At 37.7% G+C, this 21,088-nt stretch overlaps 2 protein-coding genes across 2 annotated transcripts; one reads left to right on the forward strand and one right to left on the reverse strand.

Annotated features, from left to right (window-relative positions):
• The first annotated feature begins 2,203 nt into the window (after positions 1-2,203).
• On the forward strand, positions 2,204-11,424 carry ggt1b (gamma-glutamyltransferase 1b). The gene is made up of 13 exons (XM_067484569.1): positions 2,204-2,476; positions 3,867-4,071; positions 4,240-4,370; positions 4,492-4,581; positions 4,841-5,033; positions 5,122-5,282; positions 5,652-5,801; positions 6,946-7,082; positions 7,789-7,976; positions 8,076-8,203; positions 9,017-9,129; positions 9,240-9,353; positions 10,166-11,424. The coding sequence occupies exons 2-13, from the start codon at positions 3,905-3,907 to the stop codon at positions 10,310-10,312; spliced, it is 1,719 nt and encodes a 572-aa protein (XP_067340670.1). The 5' UTR covers positions 2,204-2,476; positions 3,867-3,904; the 3' UTR covers positions 10,313-11,424.
• Positions 11,425-11,568: 144 nt separating this feature from the next.
• Positions 11,569-19,416, reverse strand: ggt5b (gamma-glutamyltransferase 5b). Its single transcript, XM_067484570.1, has 12 exons — positions 18,935-19,416; positions 16,816-16,943; positions 16,616-16,711; positions 16,091-16,286; positions 15,332-15,492; positions 15,037-15,183; positions 14,746-14,876; positions 14,282-14,463; positions 14,086-14,177; positions 13,873-13,982; positions 13,678-13,788; positions 11,569-13,491 (listed from the first exon to the last, which is right to left on the reverse strand). Exons 1-12 carry the CDS (start codon positions 19,105-19,107, stop codon positions 13,345-13,347), a joined length of 1,674 nt encoding a protein of 557 aa, XP_067340671.1. The 5' UTR covers positions 19,108-19,416; the 3' UTR covers positions 11,569-13,344.
• Positions 19,417-21,088: the final 1,672 nt, after the last annotated feature.

A 21,088-nucleotide genomic window follows, 5' to 3' on the forward strand; every position in this document is an offset into this window, starting at 1 on the left:
GCAAAGGAGCATTAACATCAGGAGTCTATTGAACATGTCCTAGTTTTTTCTGTGTCATTTCAGAATGTGCCCTGCACCCTTCCTACCCAAACCCCTCTACTCATATACACGTGCCACTTTCCTGCTGCCACATTGTTAACAGAAATTCCTAAAGATTGCTATTCTTTGTGTCTTGTTAGACCTGGTTCTTACCAGTTTTGCCACTGGACTCTGAGTCATTGTGCTCAGCACATTTTGGTCCTCAAGTTTGGACTAGTGCGACCTTTCCTTTGCATTAGTCTGATTGTGGCCAATCCACAATCCTCTGCCTGATCACTGTACCTGCATTCAATGATCAGTGAATATCTGTTGCACCTAACTCTGCTCTAAACTGGCTGTAAGGTAACTTTGAGAATAATCTGTGCTTTATTTTTTAACTCTGAATCGTACTTGTGTGTTAAACTTGATGTCTTGTCTGACATTATCTTTAAATATAATTCAGATCAAGTCCAGTATATGCACAAGAGAAAATTTAAAAGGTTTAAAGACACTTTCTCTGAGCTCTATTTGTGTACTGTACAACTAACACATTAGCTCACCATTTTGCATTAGAAAGATGAAGTGAACACTCGTGTTGTGTTGGTGCAGTAGGTGTTGGGGTTGGCAGTCAGAAGCACACACCTGAAGGAGATTCACAACATGGTGAAAAATGAAAGTTTTTGATCCTTCATATTTTCTCTTTGGCTGCTCATTCTTACTCAATCCTGCCTCACCAGTGTCATTCTCTGGTTTGGCTTTACAGCCATTTATATTCATTTGTGATCTCAGATTTAGTGCAAAAAATACCAATGGTGCATATTTTTGTACAGTATGAGGCCTGATGCTATACTAATTCTTCTCAGGTATCAGGTGTCAAGTTCTGTTAATGTAGACCTATATATGTATCTACTTGCATTAGAGCCACTAATTTCTGACTGGTAATTGTCGTATCTCTAACAAAGTACACATGGAAGTGTCATGAATTACTGTCAGGTCTGGACTTTACTTTCTTCTGCCCTCTGGGAGGAGAAACTGATCAGTCAGAACAAAATCCAACAGTTTTAAAAAGAGCTTCTTCACACAGGCAATCAGATGAATAATTCCTCCCTCCTCAACTTTCCTAATTTCAAGGTGTAATGAAACCCCATCCCAAGAACTGAAATTGTCACAATTAAAAATCCCTGCTGAACATCTGTTAAGAGAACTGAAGATGGCAGTTCACAGATGCTCATCATCTAGTCTGATGGAGCCTGAGAGGACGTGTTGAGAAGAATGGAACAAACTGACCATATCCAGATGTGCAAAGCTTGTATTGAACTACGCTGGGAGAAGCTGTAATTATTTGCAAAAATAAAAATACTAACATGCTTTTATTTAGTTCCTTGACTGTAGCTAGTAGGCAAAAAAGGAAATTAGATCCATTTAAAATTTGATTTACAACAAATAGTGTTCAAGAAGTGTAAGGGTTTGAATACTTTCTGAAGCCACTGTTAACCAATACAGCTGCATGTCATCACAGCTGGAGTTAAACAGGGGCAAAATACTAGTATTCTGCCATCTGAAAACTACTATTGTACAGTAATGGCCATTTCATGTCCAGTTCTGGAAGAAGAAACATTTTGCCATGGTAGAACATACACAGTGTAAGTGCTTCAATTGCTTAACTCCTCCTTGAGCTCCTCTTCCATTAACCCTTTTGTTGATGGAGCTTCATGAGGGGAGTACAGTTTGGAAGCTAAAGTATTAGAGGCTCAATTCCTAGAGGGCTTTAATTTGTGAAAGCAAACTATTAGTTCATTTGGGATAGCTGGCCTGTGGTCTCTGTGTCAGAGTTAAAAAAATCATCTGGCCTGACTTCTTATTTAACTGACCCCTCACATCCAGCTCTGCACTGCTTCAGGTTGTTCTTTTCTGCTTCTTTAGCAGATATCATATATATTGCAATTTTTCATTTTTCTAGTGAGGAATCGCCACAAAGAAACTAAAATTAAGACTTTATTTTATAAAAATAAATAAATAAATAATCTTGACTACCTTCTGTCCACTAGTTATATGTCATTTACTGCATTGAAATGAACCACCAGCAAACTGAGGCTACTGCTAGTTAATCTTTGTCACAGAGCACTTTACTGCAAATAAATAACCATTCATTTAGTGGACTGCTGTTTCCTCTCCATTTCACGGTCAAGCAATTGCTCCATGTACTTTAGAGGTTATGTGAAGAGTCATGACAGACAGATTATTTGAATGATAAGCGATATCCCACAGTGTTTCTTCTGTCTCTGTCTACATTTTTTACCCCGTTGGTGACAGAAGTTAGAGGTTTTATGGTGAGGTAGGTTAAAGTTTAATGACTTTGTTAGGGACCAGCTGTAAGTCTATACCCTATCAGCTGCTGCAGATCAAGGCAAACTCACACAGTGAACAGCCTGTTGCTGAGGCACTGAGAAAAATCAAGGTAAGAGAGAAAATTGTTTAACTGTGGGAAGGGGTTTGTTCCAATCATTCAGGTGGCACAATGTCTAAAGTGAGTAAAAGAAAACACCATAGAGATTCAGTTAAATGTTATCTTCACCCAAATGTGACTTTTAATGTTTAATTGTTAAAGTAACTTCTTGATAATATGAAGGCAGGGGACTATTTGAACAGTTTGGGTACTGTAACGTTTAACAGTAACACCTGTGTTGTAAAACAAAACCAGTTCAATTGCCCACTGCTTTATTTGGATCCCTTCCTTTGACCAAAGTATCAGACATTCGGTCATTAGCATGACATTAGGTGTTAGTCTTTTGAAAACTGTAAAGCTAAAATCGCCGAGACTTGTTTCTTTTTTATTTGTCTTATTGCTGCTTCCAATTCAGAGTATCTCAGATACTACAGTATACAAAACTGATTGAATGCGTGACAGAGCAGCAAAGTATTTTCATTCATCTATTTAATCAACCTTTATTTGAACATTCTGGCAAGGGCTTTTAGAAAATGAACACAGTATATTGTTTTATATGAGGCAGCCTTGAGCACCGTATGTTAATACCTGACAACACATCTTCTTACAGCAGTGCAATAAAATGTGTTTTTATTGATGTCAGCAGAGGGGGGTGAACTTACTGAGCCTAGGAGGTAAATTATGTAATTTGGAAGGTGTGATCAGTTATTCATGGGTCAAAATGATCATCTATTCACCGCTTTTGGTTCACTGCTGAATTAAATGATAGATTTTTGCGTTCTTTAACATCAGATCAAGTGGATCTGAATCCACTTGATTTAAATGAAATACCAGTGCATCACAGCAGACAAAATTCTGACATACAGTATACTAAAATACTCTTGCTAGACTTGTAACTGGACTAACTTTGTTAATCTCATACAAAGCATTAACTTGATTGCCTCCATACTGACTGACTGAGCCCAAAGGGACTTAAACTTACGACTAAGACCACTTCTTCCAGTTTCAAAGTCTAGTCTTGTGAGCAAAGGTGACCATGTTGTGTGTGTTACCATCTAAATTGTTAATCTGCAGCTTCAGTCTTCGTGTTTTTTCTTCATTGTCAGCCAAAGTGCACCCTTTTACTTACATTTTAATTCATCCCTGATTTTATTAGCGCTGATACGATTTAGTAAATTTATTGTTATGTCTTTAATCAGTTTTGATGTATTTTTTATTTTTTGCTTTGTCTCATCTCTCTAAAAGTACTTTTCAACTCGAAAAAAAGTTTAATGTGTTATTCTTTAGGAATGATTTCAATATCATCTCACTTGTTTTACATTTTACATCATGCTGTTCTTTTTTTTTGGTGATTTTCTTTTCATTCTAACAAATACATTATACGTTTTCTTTTGTTTAACAGGCACAAAATCAATAATTTATTCTTTGAGAATTTGGAAAATGGTCAAGAAAATAATAACAGTGGCACTGGTGGTGCTGCTGTTGGCATCAGTTGCCACATTTGTAGGTGTCTTCTTTGGTGTGGGGAGACGGACACCCGCAAGTGAGCATGTATACTCGAAGGCAGCTGTGGCAGCAGATGCTGGGCCGTGCTCAGAGGTTGGCAGGTAAGAGCTTGACTCCACAATTTCAGACATGCCAAGTAAAATAAAAACAGAACATTACTTGCACACCCATGAATTTGCCTCATCTGCTTAATGTCTAAGATCTTATTTGTACAAATTAATCGTCCATCCCTTTCCTGGCTGCATGTGTTTTAATTTATTTTGCCACAGAGACATTCTGATAAAAGGTGGGTCTGCAGTAGATGCCTCTATAGCGGCTTTGCTGTGTGTTGGACTTATGAACGCTCACAGTATGGGAATTGGAGGAGGACTTTTCTTCACCATTTACAATGCAAAAACTGGTACACATTCACCCGCATCTCTTTACTGTTTACTTTTACATTGTCACAACAAATTCATTTCATTTTCTGATGACCTACAGTAGATACTAAGTGGCTTCCCTGATTTGTGACTTATACACAGGTAAAGTTGAGACCATTGATGCCAGGGAGATGGCACCAAACAATGCAACAGAGGGCATGTTTGGGAACAGTACAGAGCTATCCCAGAAAGGTAATCTTTAACCAGTGCTATCAGACACGGAAATGAGGATATAGGGAAGATCTACATTGATATTATTATAAAAGAAGATGGCCTTGTGATAATGATAGACAAAGGAAAGATTAAAGTGTCTATTCTCAAACTACTATACCAAACTTAAAATTCAGGAAAAGCTAAAGTAAAGACACATTTTGGGCAGAACTTGTAACAGTTGAATACTTTATGAGGCCATAATGTTAGTCTCTGTTTCCTTGGTTTCTGTGGTCAATAGGAGGGTTGTCTATTGCTGTACCAGGGGAGATTCGTGGTTACGAGATGGCGCACAGCCGACATGGTAAACTGCCTTGGAAAGACTTGTTCCAGCCAAGTATTGATCTCGCAGAAAAAGGCTTCCCGTTGGGTAAGGCTCTTGCCACTGCCCTGTCGAGGAACAAGGATACGATTATCAAGAACCAAGCTCTATGGTGAGAGACATAAATACTGCGTCAGTGTCTGGAAACCTGAAAGAACTGTAAGAGTGCATTCGTTAAATGATCTTGTCCCCAATTTCAGTGAAGTTTTTTGTGGGGAAAATGGTGATGTCTTGAAAGAAAACGAAACCATTAAATTCACCAAGCTTGCAGAAACCTACAGGAAAATAGCCAACATGGGTCCTGATGTGTTCTACGAGGGGCAAATGGCTCAGGACCTTGTAACAGATATTCAGGCAGCAGGTAGTATTGTTTAATCCCAAATAGTCCTAATCCTAAATAATCCTAAATAGGTCAAAATTTGTTGATTTAAAATGACAAGAGTTTCCATATTTGTCATATATTGTGAAAATACAGACTTTTTGAAATATAGGTAGAATTTATTTTATAAGCATAAAAGCTATTTGTACTGAAAGCAAAAGCACATTATTGCAACAACATTATCAAAAACAGTCATTATCTTTAAAATTAATTATCTAAAAGGACCTCAGGACGTATAATAAAATATATGTAGTACAACACAAATCTCCCTGCACATTCAATTTCTATGATTAGGAGGATTTGAAGTTCTATTCAAGAGTGCATTCATAATATCTGTCACTCTGTGTTTAGGTGGTATCATCACAATGGAGGATCTGAAGGATTATAAGCCGGTCTTGGACGAGAACCCTTTAAGTGTGAATGTGGGGGAGTACACCATGGTTGTTCCCAATGCCCCTGCTAGCGGCCCCGTGCTCTCGCTGATATTAAACATTTTGAATGGTGAGCCTTGATGCTTTGTCCAAAATCACACGGAGTGGGAGAGAATGTACTTTATTGTGAGCTGCCTTCACTTTGCCAGTCAGTCTCACAGAAGAGGACTCCCCTGTGAGCAGAACACTGATCCACTGTGCAGTAAACTTTCCTAAAATAAAAAAAGCTTTGTCGACCTAATGTTACATAAGAGCAGCTTGAGCTACACTGAGAAAGACAGACCTACATTCATCCATCATAGAGTTGTGAACGGTTAATGTATCATTTAGGATGGAAACAAAACATATTTTTGAAACAATGTGAAAATTATTTTTAATTTTTAGTTAAAAAAAAAAAGCAGAATCTGTTGTCTTTCTATTACTCAGTTTGACCTATATACGTCTGCAGTACATTTGCTGAGATGTGATGTCTGCTGGTAAGATCGATACTTTAATTATTTTAATTTATGTCAAAATATCAGTGAAAATGAACACATTTCTGCCAGCTTCAGCTGTACTTAGCTTTGCAACTGTTTAATGCAATCAGAAACAGCTACACTTATGGATGCAGAAGGTAAACACCTGATAAACATCAACATGTAGCAGTGTCAGTGTGAAGTTGTTGCTATGCTTAAAGCACAAAGTTCAAGTGTTCCCTCAACGTTGGCCCAAACCTTTGGTGACGATAATGAGTTGGTAGAAACTGACATACAACATAAAGCAACAGTTTTGTACGTACAGTATTTAACATCTAAACATAATTGTTTCAGAGTTTTCACACTCAACAGGCCCATGGTCTGATCAGCAAAGTGCATGTTGCTAATGGAATAATCGCTACTTTTGTCTATCTACATTTCATATGCAGTGTCTACTGTAAACCATTATCTGTCTGGTTACACCATCTTCGGTGTAAGCCGAAGATTGTGGACCCCAAACAGTCCTTTTTGAAGACGTTGCCTCTCTGTTACTGTACCCTTCAGTACAACCTCTCCTCCAGTTTCCCTCTGAACCTGTCACCTCATGCTAATACTCATAGTCTGTTCACTGCAGCTTTGAGAATAAATAAAAACACGATTAAACTGGGTCAAGACCATTTCAGCTTCACCTCTCCTAACTGAACATCTCATTCTTCTCTAAATGAATCAAGTGATTGATCGAGGTTATATTTTTTACAGGGTACCACTTCACCTCAGATAGTGTGGGAACCACAGAGAAAAAGATCCTAACCTACCATCGCATCATGGAGGCCTTTCGTTTTGCTTATGCAAAGAGGACCTTGCTTGGAGATCCCCAATTTCTCAACATTACAGATGTAAGGTCATGCAGTAAAATTTTTTGGATTAGTGAGAAATCACACAATAACATGTTTAAAGGGTAGTGGTAGTGTGGCCACCAAAGTCAAATGTACAACACAACCACACATAGCAGCTTTAAAGGTTGACTTCACTAAATTTTAACGTATGTTTTTCTGGGGGTACGTGTATATTAATTTTATTAAACTTCTGTCTGCCCTCCTAATGTTTCAAATATATTTATGCTTTAAGCTGGAAAATTCCTTCAGATGATGTAGTTTCGACAGAAAGTAACCAAATGTTTTATAGCATTCATACACATGCAGTCTATTCCCCAAACTAGAGCCATAGAAAGGAACTAGCAAACCAAGTTGTCCTTCAGATAAATGCTTTACAAACAACATCTAACAGTTACTATAAAATATTGTTTGGTAAAACGTTTAACACTGTTTCCTAATGTACAAATACATCATATATAGCAAATATTGTATTAAAATAATCTACTATTATGATACGGACATTGTATTATTGTATGAGGCGTGTAGCATAGATGAGAAGACTTTGATGTTCCACAGCTGGGCTTCCTTTGACCTCACACAGAAATGTTATTACAAACACGTCTTCCTTAGACAGACATGACAAATGGATATAAAAAATAAACAATAATACTTTCTATTAAATTTTTGATATATGAATATTTTTCATGACACTCATTCTCTCCCGAAGGTCATTCATAATATGACTACGGGGTCCTATGCTGAGATCCTCCGTGGAAAGATCACGGATGAAACCACACATCACATGGACTATTACGAGCCAGAGTTTTTCCTGCCTGAAAACCACGGGACCTCGCACCTCTCTGTTGTAGCAGAAGACGGCAGTGCTGTGGCCGCCACAAGCACCATCAACCAATAGTACAACTGTTTAACTGGGCATCACCAATATTATAACCATTTTTCTAAAAGTGTGTATGTAGTTCCTCTGAAGTTTTAATGGTTATTGTCCACCTGCAGTTTAGGCTCCAAAGTCATGTCAAAATCAACTGGGATAATTCTCAACAATGAGATGGACGATTTCAGCTCCCCATTGATCACAAATGGCTTTGGAGTTCCCCCTTCACCCAACAACTTTATCAGACCAGGTTTAAGACACACACACACACATCAACACACACACACACACACACACACACACACACACACACACACACACTTCACAAGAGTAAAAGTAGTAGTAAAAAGTAGTTGGCTTTATAATAGCACTGTGATTAAATGTCACACAGAGTGTCCTTGAAATTGAGCATTAAGACTATAATGTTATTAACAACCCTTCCCTTTGTAAGTATTCATGTTGTATTATGTTACAGCATTGAATTAAAGTCAGTATAGTTTTGGGCTGAAGTTTTGCTCCTTAAGTATCTAGTTTCACTAATTGTAATGTATAAACAATTGTTAAAAAAAATGCAAAAGAAATAAGTTGTTTGTACATATGAAACACCAAATAGTTGAGTGGATATGTCTCAAAGGCAAAACGTAAGCCATGTTATATCTGATCATGGCCAAGAGAAGCACTCTCAGGCAGAATACAAAAGCCTTTATTAAGCCAGGAAAATGTAAACGTTTCAATGTTAAATGTTATGTTTCAGTTAATGTTTCAATCTCAGCAGGTTTTGTCAGGGTGGAAAACATTAAAAGGGACTAAGCCTTCTTTATAGATAAGATAGAAGAATTAACAGTACTGCAAAATATTCTTTTCTTCAGGAGCACATTAAAGCTTCCTTGCTTCATTTGGGGGTGTTACATAGTGAATGCTGGGCCTCTTCTGGTACAGTACTTTATTTTGGCTCAGTGAAATGAGACAATGAAATTTCCAAGCGTAATAAATACTTTTTAAAAGCAAAGAACATACATGTTTTATTTGACCATGTTAACCTACATTACTGTTCTGTTTAAAGGGAAAAGGCCGATGTCTTCTATGTGCCCAGCCATCCTTTTTGATAAAAACAACAAGGTTAAAATGGTGGTTGGAGCCTCAGGAGGAACACAAATCACCACTTCTGTTGCTCTGGTAAGACAACAGCTGAGCACCTGTGAACAAAGTGTTGTACAGTGTTGTGTGATGCTATCAGTTTGTTTATTGCTGAAATTGTCATTGTGTGAAATGTTCGCTGTTTGTAGGTGATCCTAAATACATTATTCTTCGACTACGATCTGCATAAAGCCGTGTTGGATCGAAGGCTCCACAACCAGCTGAGTCCCAATGCCACAGTAGCAGAGACTGGCTTTGACCAAGTGGGTGTCACAAACTGCAAACAATACTCATACATGTGACAAATAGCAGGGTGTTCTGGTGTGTAGGGACACAATCTTTCAACCAAAAAGTCTGCAAACACTCAATCTCTACATCTCACCCACCGGAGCACTGTTCATTATATTTACCTCGCCTCTCTGTGATGTGTACATGAAAAAACTATTTTGGCAGTAGTGAGATAGTGACCAAATTTGAGGCCATGTTAAAAGATTTGATGTTCTTGTTGCATCTGTAAACAATCACTGCTTTGTCAAATTATAATACTATTCAAATGTATCACCCTTTCTGACCAATTCGCATTGTTGTAATATAAAATATGCTGCAAAGATCCAACCCCCTAGTCCTTTCATACTGCAGAGTAATGTAGCTGAGTGAACAGTCAGCATAGACATAGTGCACATGTTGTTTGAGTTAAAGCTGTACAATAATTTAAATGTAATTTAAATTCACTGATATATGTGGTGGACAGAACCACTGCATCCTCTGAAATGACCATGCACCTGAATCAACACCTCTGCAAAATAGTCTCAATGTGATCACCTTTATGGAGTTAGCTTTTAGTGCAGGGCTGTTGTTTTAGAAGACATTACAAAATACTATTACCAATACCTGCCAACTGAGTTTATGTGTTTACTTTTAAATATGTGGATACACATAATAGTTTGATACTGGAGAACTAAAGAGAAGCAGACTGAAACCAGTATAAAGTCATAAACCAAAAATGTATGACTCATCCCTGGTTTAAAACCAGTGTGTTTCACATGTGTGTCTTCACATATTCTCCTGTTTGCAGAAAATCCTGGATGGTTTGGCATTAAAGAACCATGAGACAAAGTTCATGGATTCAACAGGGGCCGTGGTGCAGGCAGTGGTTTGTCACGATGATGGACTCCGTGCTCAGTCAGATCCTCGCAAGTGGGCGTACGCCGCGGGGTACTGAGGTCGTAAACACACCTCTGATTATACAGAGAGACTGAAGTAGCTGTTGCTGTGTGGACCTTGACTCCAGGGGTGTGAAATAAGAGATTAGTGACTTAATAACAATCCAGCAATCATCGACTGTTTCCTCATTAAACTAGAGAAATGTTAATGTACTTCACAGTTAAACCAATTCTGAAATAAGGGAACAATTGTACCTGGCATTACTGAAATATTATATTTCACTGATGATAGTATACACTTCAAACCTTTTTATGTACATTACTGACGAACCACTAGCTACTGTAAGTACAGTTGTATGTTAGTGTTAAAGATACATAATGTCTACAGCTGCTAGAGCTGAAGTGAAAAATCGGACAGGACTCAAATTGCAAGTATTAGTAATTTAAATCTTTAAAGTTTTCTATTATATGAGGTGACAGCAAACAGAAAGGGCAGGATCTGTTGTAAAATAATTTAACCCCTTCGGGAGAAACAACGCAGCACTTATGACTTACTGTAATTTCCCACAACCCAGAGTGCAAAGACCTATAATGGCCTATAATGACCTCCTAACAACATTACAGCTGTTGCTGCTCTCCATCTCCAAAGGCATTCAGGGCTTCTCTTTTCTCGGCAGGAATGTAAATGTGTTATATAATCAGGTTAGATCTCTTAGAACATTTTTGCTACAAACAATTGGTTCTTATTTAATAGAAATAGTGTTGCAAAACACAATGATATAACTAATAAATACTGTATATTTATTTTAAATTAAAATAGACTCTCTGTGTTATTGAAGTATTTATTGTGTTGGTATGGTGAGCCTTTTGACATTGCTGCACCTAAATACACACTGTCAGTGTATACAAACTTTTAAACATTTTTTTATGTAATCTGATTTTATTTGTTGACTTGTAGTTGACATGTTTAGCAAAACATTTGAAAAAAATATAATTTTGTATTGATAGTGACAGGAATTGTGCATAGAGATAGAAGTAAATACAACCAACACCCAGACCCAGGTTCAAACAGGGTATGGTAATGTTTGATTTTAGCCCAACACCAACTAACCCCACATAATCATACTGAAAATATCTTCAGTTGAATTACCTGGTGAGCTTATGTTTATTTTTAATTAGATGGAGGGAAAAGCAGATGCTGAAATGTTCCTTTAAGGCCAATTGATTACAATTTCACTTCCACATAATAACTCCAATGTTATGCAACTTGTACAGGCCAATTTACTCACCCTTTGAGCAATAAAACGTTCTCACGTTTCTGTGTATATCAGAGTCTGCACAGTTTTTATTCATTCTACCACCTTTGGTAGCATTATGACAATTTCAAATAATGATACACACATACAAAATAACATCAAATAACTTGGCTCATCAAGGGACTTTGTCACTGGGTGCTACACTGGTAGTCATTACAGGATTATTAGTCCTGCTTTGAGGGAATTACTTGCACTGAAGAATCATATCTTGTACTTACTGTTCACGCTTTTAAATGACTTTAAAAGGTTGTTGCCTTTACAAAGAGGGTGGCATCACAACACTAATGCAATGAAGTAACAGCTTATCCACATTAACTCATTTGTCACACAACAAAGACAGTGGAGCTTCATGAAGACTAAAATTTGCATGTTCTCATAACTCTCATTCTGTGCCTCAAAGGAAAATGGAGAAGAATCCACTTAAGAAATCATTACTAATTCATAAGCCTCTCTACCGAAATACATCTCATTACTGCGTCTTTTGTCTCTGCGCAACTGTTTCACAAAACATTTGACACATTAAACACATATGAAATATACAAAATGCTAGTCGTGTAAAAATAATAAAAATCATTTCATTCATTGTAAATCTACTTGCTCATTTATTCAAAAAATTCTTCACCATTTTCTTAAGCTTTGTAATAGATGTGTTTGTTTTACATACAGTAAAAAATTTAAGGGTCACAGTAAAAGTTTCCTCGGGCAGCCGACAGCCTGAAACAAATGTAAATTCATACAGTAAGTCAGTCAGATTGTCGTTGCCATAGGTTAAATGGCTCATTGACAGGTAACAGGCCTTTTTGCAACCAGAAACAAAAAGTAATAGTAAGAATGTGGTTTTGTTGGACTACAGCAGATATGCTTTTATGTATCACCATCACACACACACAATTTGCACTTTGCCAGGAGTGTGTGATCCTACAGTTCATAAAAGCAAATCTCAGAATAAAGATTAGCAGCCTTAGGATGTGCTAAAGGCGCATTATTTAAGCAGTTCGGCATAATGTGTGCGTTATCGACTACACTCAAAACTCTTATAAGGTATATATATATGTAAGCCAATCAGCTCAAACATTAAGTTACACTTGCCAAGTTAATAACTGAGAACTGAACAGCACTGAAAAGAAGTCAGACAGGGCAAGAAACTGGACAGTCAGAGGAAAAACAAACTTTTTCATATCCAAAAGTATTTCTGGTGAAACTAAGCGAGCATGTTTTCATTCACTTGTTTTATGTGCATTTTTGTTTGCACATTGCTGAGCGAAAAGGCTTAAATGTGGTAAATAGCTCTATTGCTTTGCAGAGTTAGAAACTGATAATTAATTAATGTGGTGGATGAGAATGTACATTTACTTTCTCTTGCTCATTTTTGTATGATACCGTATGGCTAAAATTAGCAATTAGCTATATAGGCATGAAAACTTGGCCATTTACAGTTTTACTTCCAAATAAAGTGGTTTATCTTATTTTTTTTATATGGTTTGATCATTCGAACCACTTGTTAGTTTTTCATTAGATTTTGTTTGAGGCATGATGCCAATTTTCAAGATCTCTGAAATTACAAATATTAGGAGCATAACATTGAAACAATGACCAAAACCATGATATAGCAAACTAGTATTTAGCTTAGTTGTTCCTTTTTTGGCAGTGTGGCTCCTCATCTCTTTTGGGAATAACCTGGACAACTATCCTGGTCACATTTTACCATCAATGATGTGGCACATAGTTTGTTTGGATTTCAGTTATAATGTTTTGAGTCCTCCAGATGTTTATGGTTAATATCCAGCTGACATTCCCTGCTTCCTTTTGTCTGACACAGCCACAATGCAGTCATTCTCCTTTTCCACGGCATTGACTACATTGAAGAAATATGGCCACTGTCCAACTTGGTGTCCAAGAGCTTTGAGTCCATCTATCACAGACTGAGCACACAAAACACATCAATACTGTTTATCCTCACAATTCAGATTTTACAAACTGATTGCTGCAAACTTAAATCTGATTTTGTAGGATTATGTTCTGGTAATCTCCAACAGAATCCATTAAGATTAACAGAAATGTTATTCATTAAGAAGACGGTCACAGTCTAGTGAATTAGAATACCTCACCTTGTCAAAACCAAGCTCAAAATTCACTTTGTTCTGGGAATCAACAAACACAATAGGAGCAGCAATGGCTTTTTCTAGGTCCATCCCCAGCCACAGGTGATTTATTATAGACTGCAAGATACAAAGAGAGTCATGAAGCAAACAAATAAGAAACCAGAAAAAAACACAAATGCAAAATGAGCTCGTTTGATTTACCAAGGCCACTGCTGAGGTAATCATGCTTCCCCCAGATCCACCAATCATGAGGATTCCTCCAGAATCTGTCTCCAGTATTGCTGGAGTCATTGAGGAGGGAGGTTGTTCACCTACAACAACAATTTCTCTCTTTGTGAGACTGAAATGCAACTAGACAACTACACAAAGCAATGTCTTTAATTTAACTGGCTATGTGTATATGTGAGACTTTACCTGCCCTCAATGTGTCTGCTCTACCACAAAAATCAGACAGCTCATTGTTTAGGATGATGCCTGTTTGTGGAGAGTAAATGCCTCCTCCGAAACTACAGAAGAAAACACAACACAATAGAATGAATACTGTAGGCTCTTTTCAGGATGCAGCAGTTTGATACATAAGGTCATCTGATTAAAGAAACTGTCTACTCACAGGTGGTTTATGGTGCTGGTGGCAGAGACAGCTAATCCATTTTCATCCAGGACAGACACATGTGTCGTTCCAATGCTGTCGGTGAAAGGCCTCTTGTAGTAAGAGTTCTCATTGGTGTGATTTGAAGAAATCTCCTTACTGATGCGTTTAATGAAGGAGCTCTGAATCAAATGATCTGCATGCTGGAAAAAGAAAATCATGAGACAGCTCTAATATGTTTACAGTTTATATTTCTTGGGTGAGCTGTAATTATGAACTAACTGCCTCAGATGATTTTTTTTCTCCAAGCTCTTTCCTCTCATCTACATTTAGTTTTTCTTTGCCTTTATTTGTTAACTTACAGTGAAGAGACATGTGCAGCACTAATAACTCTCAGACAGTAATTATCTTGACCAGTTAAATACATGAACTTGATTTATTTTCCCTTTGTCCTAATTTTAATGAAAAAACAATCAGATCCAAACCTCGTTTCTATTATAGAATGGATCGTTGATTCTCCTCTTTTGTCCATTAGCAAATTTAACTGCCTCTATATAATGATGGTACATCTGCATTTTCTTGTCACCGTGCTTGGAGTTTGGAGTCAAGAAATACTCTGCAGACAAGGAGAACAAGAGCATCCATTAAAGATATGTAGTTCCCAATGATCCAGCAGTAGTTTTCGTTTTTCATTAGGAGCCACACTACTGGATTGAATATTTCTTTTGGTCATTGAATAACAGATTAGTTAACTTTATTATCGCAGTATATTAAACCTTTCATGAGTCCAACAATGAAACCCAGTATGGCGCCCCCGGCAGGTGGTGGAGGTATGTACATTTTAGCATTTCCTAGATCAACTGTCCATGCTTCTGAGATATTCACACGGAAAGACTTCAGATCCTCAGCTTCCAATGTCCCACCTAATAGAAAACATATATATATGTAGATGATATAGTATTGATAATAATAACATAATACTGAGACATCTTTATTCACTTAAGTTATACTTACTTTATATATATATACATCCACCCCAACTTGCCCAACTATTGATGCCCTTGTACCAACCTGCAGCTTTTACGTCCTGGATTAAGGCCTGTCCTATCTTGCCAGTGTAGAAAACATCTGGCCCTTCCTTTGCAATGGTTTCCATAGTTTCAGCAAGTTTAGGAAACCTCAGGACATCACCTTTGCCCAGAACAGTTGTTTTATTGTTGCAGAAAACTTCACTATAAAGACATCAGTGATAAGATTACGACATGTCATAGCAAATAGAATACACTTAATAGAAGTACTCATAGTGTAGACTGCAGTATTTATGAAATGTGACTTCTCAGTGCTACTCTGTTAGTATTGTAAGTATTTGTTTTATGCAATGAATCATATATAATGCAGATCATCTGTTGTTAAATTAGATTCATCAAAGAAAATTTTCAAATGTTCTGCAGGAATTTATTTCTGACTGCCCAACTACCCCCCCCCTTTTAAACCTTTCACTCAAGGATTTCCAAAAGAAGGTGAGCATTGCTTTAGTCTTTGGGTCAGTGTTTTCATTAACCTAAGAGGTTTTAAATGTGTAAACAAGGCAAAATGTCAGAGTCAATTGTTAACCCAGGCCTTGCACAAAACTACTATTGCATGAGTTAAAGCAGAATTTACATAAGAGCCCGTTGCTTCAGGATTAATGCTGTGACACACAGAGGAGAAAAAGGCCCAGCCGAATCACAAATCATTTAAGTTCTACATTGTTGTAATGCATCTCTTATCATTGACATCTTTGACCTTAAAAGCTTGGAGTCTAACTCAGCAGTAAGTTAGGAGCTGTACCATAGAGACGAGTTTTCCACATGTTTTTTCACAATTGGGTTGTTCAGCAGTTTTATTAGAAAGTCTGGCATGGGGATGCCATCCCTGGCCAGTTTGATTGTTGGCTCAAACAGCTTGGCCCAGGGCAGCTTTCCATAGTGATGGTGAATTAGCCCATAGCCCCGCAGCTCCCCAGGAACACCAATCCAATGGCTCCCTACAGTGCATACGGTAAGTGGGAAATAGTGAAATGATCAAATCAATGAAAACTTGTTTTGAGTCAGATCAGTCATTCGTTTTCATTTATTCATGTGATTTCCTCTGGGCATCCATAAGTCAAGGCTGGTTTACAAACAGACAGTGACACTGACATAACTCAATTGTAATAATAAAAAGTATGCCCTCGTAAAAGCCAATATAACTTTTAACTGCCATTTAATAAACAATAAAACATGTCTTTAAAACTACATAATCATGTGTTGTAACCCAATTTATTGAAATGATTATATGGAATGACAGTATACATTGATGGACCAGTCTGCTCACCTTTACAAAGGCTGAATGAGGTGGGACAGTCCTTTAACAGATCAAGCTTGAACATTTTTGGAACAGTCTCTCTGAAGTTGTAGACTCTAACCTCCCCTGAAACGACATCAGCAATTGAATTTAACTGATTCTAATGCATCAGTAAATATGATTTAATATGGAATAAAATTCAAGTAACAAAAACAAACAAGCGGACCCACCAGTTGCATTTTTTATTGTGATTATAGACCCTCCTCCTATCCCCATACTCTGAGGATTGACCACAGATGTGCACAGAAGAGCTGCAATGGCGCCATCTACTGCCGACCCCCCCTGCTTGAGAATGTTCCTGGAAAACATTTTTACTGGATTTATGGGAAATTTCACAGCCAGTTGTTAACCCCTCAATAAGCAAGTGCTCACTCACAGGAACACATAAACTTATATCATCGTTGTTAGAATTGTTGACTTCAGGGTTCAGTTTTCAGGGTGTCAGATCATCTGAATGCTGCCAAGAGGCAAGTTTAAACCATGTCCTGATGCTTAAGATTGACTTGAGGCAAAATACCAAGAAGGTGCTGGCCATTGCAGTGTTTTCTCCTTTTGTAAATAACTTGATGCATTAGTTTCAACACAAAAGAGACTGAAGTGTGAAACTTTCTCAAAAAGCCCTCAATGGGTCTTTTCACTGAGAAACTGGCCTGGGATCAGTTGTGTTTACTAAGCAAGAGAACAAAGCAGTGTTGACTGCTAAGGTCAGACCAACTCAGTGCCTTCGAGTTTGAGAAAAAAAAAATCTAAAATGTAATCAAAGAATATAATCAAAGGGATCTCATTTAAATATCACCAAATGCAACAGCTGATGTTGGTTTATGACTTCCACTGTGGATGTCATTTGCAAATTATCTATAAGCAGGATAATATGTCAGGAACTAAACCAAATACATATGTCACATTTCATATGCATGGGGTGAACATGTGTTTATACAAATTATTTAAATAAAAAGTGAGTATGAAAAAACTGCCAAAAATTATTGAGGGTGTCTCATGTAAATGATAGTTGATAAATAATTATTGTATTTACTGCGGTTCTAGGAAACATGATCTACACATGAGTAACAATACAGAACTTGCTTCCCCCCCAACAAATACTATCGGACTCTCTGCTGAAGCCACAGTGAGAACAAACTGGTTCTCATCTCCTTCCTTAACCACACATTCTAGTGAGCACAATTTACAGACACTAAAACACAAGACTCTTCGTGGGTAAAGTGACCTTTGTGAGGTTTAACAAAGACAAAGCATCTCAGTAAATTCTGTGATAACACTTAAAGAGAACTCAATGTTTTCTTTCAGGTTTCACACTGTTGACTAATAAACAAAATGTTTTCTGTCCTAATGTCTAAGCAAATAATATTGAAGTGGGGGTGAAATAAAATTTCAATGTTTTGCACACAAACTACACTTTTTTCAGGTTTAATAGACCAAATTGTGTTTTTACATATATTGTATATGTCTTTATATGTCTTTCTAATCACTGTTACCAGATTCACTCACTCCTTGTCAGCAACCATAATTTAAGTCAAGCCAAGTCCCTTTAAACTTTGTTGCCTGATATGAACATGTTGCCTGCTGCCCCAGTGTGCCCTCTGTCTGAAACCTGTTGGAGCTTATTTTCATTTTTAAAATTTTTTTTTTGTGTGAATCAGACTCCTGATAAATCTTGGCAGGAGGTAAGTGAGGAGAAAAAAAACTTTCTACAACTGAAACAAAAGCCGGATAAGATAAGCGCACAAGCCAGTGAAAACACGCAGCTCTTTTTTTTTCTATTATTAGAGCAACTGAAAGAGCAGATTGATGATTCTCCAATAACCACGTATCTGGATCACGGGCATATCTGACACACAAGCCAAGGTACTTCACCCCTCATTAGAAAGACTGACATAGGTTTTAAAAAACTGCTTTCCACTTACATAACCATCCATCAGCATGGTTTAAAAACCAAGAGGTGAGGAGAATAAGCAACATGTCCGCACACAGTAGTGCAGGTATTATCTTCATTCCTCAAACTGAGCCTATCAAATCTTTTAAACTGCTTATGCCATTGTTCAGTTCAGCTTTTTATCTCACCCACAGGAGCATTGTCTCATAGGCTGGAGTTTTGAACGAAGATATAAATACGATATTAAAAATACTGTCTAATCACACGCACAAACTCAATTAACTCTCAAAATCCAAATATTTCACGCTTTACTGTATGTGAAGTTGCACACTGCAATTTGAACGAAACTAAAGATGCATCAGCTCAGAGATTTCGGGATTGAGTCAAACTTGACTTACCTGCCAATTTCTGAACACGTTTGCGAGTCTGCAGACACCGCTGCATGCTTGAAGCTCCTACTGGGACATCCTCTGTCCACAAACCAGACAATGTACAGGCAGGCGAGCGCAACGGCGCAAAGCAAACCCGCAAAGATGAAGCAGCACGCCAGCCAGGACTTACGTTTGGCCATTGTACCTTTTGTTTGCGGAAACGTTTTGTTTAATAAAACTGTTGCTGCTGCGTCCTCTGGCTCGGTGAACACAGTCTGATTCCGAAAGGTGGGTATAGCCCGCCTCCCTCCAATGACTGGTTACAGTGCCAAAGAGAAACTGAACAGTAGGAGGAGGACGAAATGACTAGATGATGGCAGTAATTCCCCAGCAAAACTCCAACATACTGTATGAGTTTTCCAAGAAACTCTTTAGAGCGCTTTCCTGGGAATCAACCGGATTTACCAAATTGGCATTTTTCATACTGACGAGCGTTTCCCCTAACCCTCTTTATTTCCTACTGTTCCAACAGTTCTCACTCCCCTGATCCTTAGTGAGAAACATCCTGCTTCTAGTAAAAACAGAACATCAGACATGAACCCTGTGTCAGTGACACAAAGACAGCCTTTAAACTGAGGCCCCGCTGGTGCTGGGACCCTTCAACGCTTCATAGAAAACATCTGGCTGCTAGGCCATATGTAAATGTTTACCTATTAAGTACAACAGACAGTGGACATTTCTACAGTCAGACAACATGTACCTGTGTCTTTGTGCATCTCAGCATAAAATCCTGATAAAAGATTTTGAGATACATAGTATAACGTTTGAGTTATTATACTGAAAAATTGAAAACCGGGTGAAGTAATTTTTGAATAAAAATTCTGAGTAATTTCTACGCAATAAAAAGATCAAATTTGAATAAATAATTAATTGTATTTTACTCATTTTTGTTGTTTTTGTTGTGCTTAGTTCTCGCTTAGGGTTGACAGTGGCTCAGGAGGTAGAGCAGTTGTCTGCTGGTTCAGTTCCCTGAGTTCTATAGGAAGACAGTGAACCCAAACTTAGGTACTCTTGAGGCGTTCTGCATAGCAGCTCCCCCGTTGGTGTGTGCTCCCCTGTCTAACCCATATGTAAGAGCGTTTGATATAATATATATGTATAATATATGTTCTACATGTTTAAATTAAAAATAGAATAGAAAGAATATTTTTACCAGCAGTTGTTGACTAGCCCTGAACTCCCTGAGCTATCCTGAGCTCAACTGCCACTTTAATTTATCTAAAACCATCTAGCATCTACAAGCAGAAAACAGGATGTGATCTATTTGTCTTTTTGTTTTTTAATGTGGCTGCACATGTTGACAAGCCCAGATCTAGTGGCCAGTCTGCCCTTAAGCTGTGTAAAGTGGCACAAGCCCAGAATGGGAACGTGGTTCTCATGGGGATAATCTCAAAACCTGACTCAGTCACTTGATTCATTTACCCACATCACCAAATAAATTAGCAGTAAATTAGCACCACTCAAACAGTTCAGGGACTGCAGCAGTGAACAGAAAGACAAAGGTGGTAGATTACCAGGTCTGCCAGACATGAGTGAGAAAAAACAATCTGATAATCCACCAGCTCACACATCATCTGTTTGTTGGGCTGCGAATTATTTGAATAATCTGGTATATTGTATATCCTGACCAAAAGTTTGCCTCTGTGTGTTGGTCTTTACATATTTCCATATTTATGGACCACCATAAATATGTGTTAATACTTTGGATCTTAGCCAAACCCATTGTGTTCCCTGAATAGGACACACAGTGGGTGTGTCCCACGATTCTTCTGAAGTCAATATCTGGCTCCAGTGCCTCTAAGGGAAATGACCACTGTTTCACTGAAAAATAAAACCATTACTGTGTATTTATTGCATTACATATAAAATACATCACGACTGAGTGTAAAAAATGCTCAGTGGTTAAACAGCCAATCAGCAGTATGTTTTTTATATGTGATTGTGCAGAAATACAGTAAATACTGTAAAATGAAGGTTTAACCAGTCAAATAAATCAACAGAAAAGGTGTGACAAAGACAGTTCACTGATGTAAGACCACCCACCTGGACCAGCAGCAAGCCCAGTGCAACACATACATTTCTAGGATATAGTCAGAGCTCTGTAACACTGGTGTAGATCCC

The sequence above is a fragment of the Channa argus genome, chromosome 18 (assembly GCF_033026475.1).
Source record: "Channa argus isolate prfri chromosome 18, Channa argus male v1.0, whole genome shotgun sequence".
NCBI lineage: Eukaryota > Metazoa > Chordata > Actinopteri > Anabantiformes > Channidae > Channa > Channa argus.

Bases quoted from the DNA above. Each gene is read 5' to 3' on its own strand.
- ggt1b (XM_067484569.1), top strand. From the start codon at position 3,905: ATGGTCAAGAAAATAATAACAGTGGCACTGGTGGTGCTGCTGTTGGCA. The intron at 5,034-5,121 runs GTGAGAGACATA...CCCCAATTTCAG, and splicing joins ATCAAGAACCAAGCTCTATG to TGAAGTTTTTTGTGGGGAAA. The intron at 9,354-10,165 runs GTGGGTGTCACA...TCCTGTTTGCAG, and splicing joins CAGAGACTGGCTTTGACCAA to AAAATCCTGGATGGTTTGGC.
- ggt5b (XM_067484570.1), bottom strand. From the start codon at position 19,107: ATGGCCAAACGTAAGTCCTGGCTGGCGTGCTGCTTCATCTTTGCGGGT. The intron at 16,944-18,934 runs GTAAGTCAAGTT...AATGTTTTCCAG, and splicing joins ACGTGTTCAGAAATTGGCAG to GAACATTCTCAAGCAGGGGG. The intron at 14,464-14,745 runs GTTTGGATCTGA...TTCTTTTTCCAG, and splicing joins CATTCTATAATAGAAACGAG to CATGCAGATCATTTGATTCA.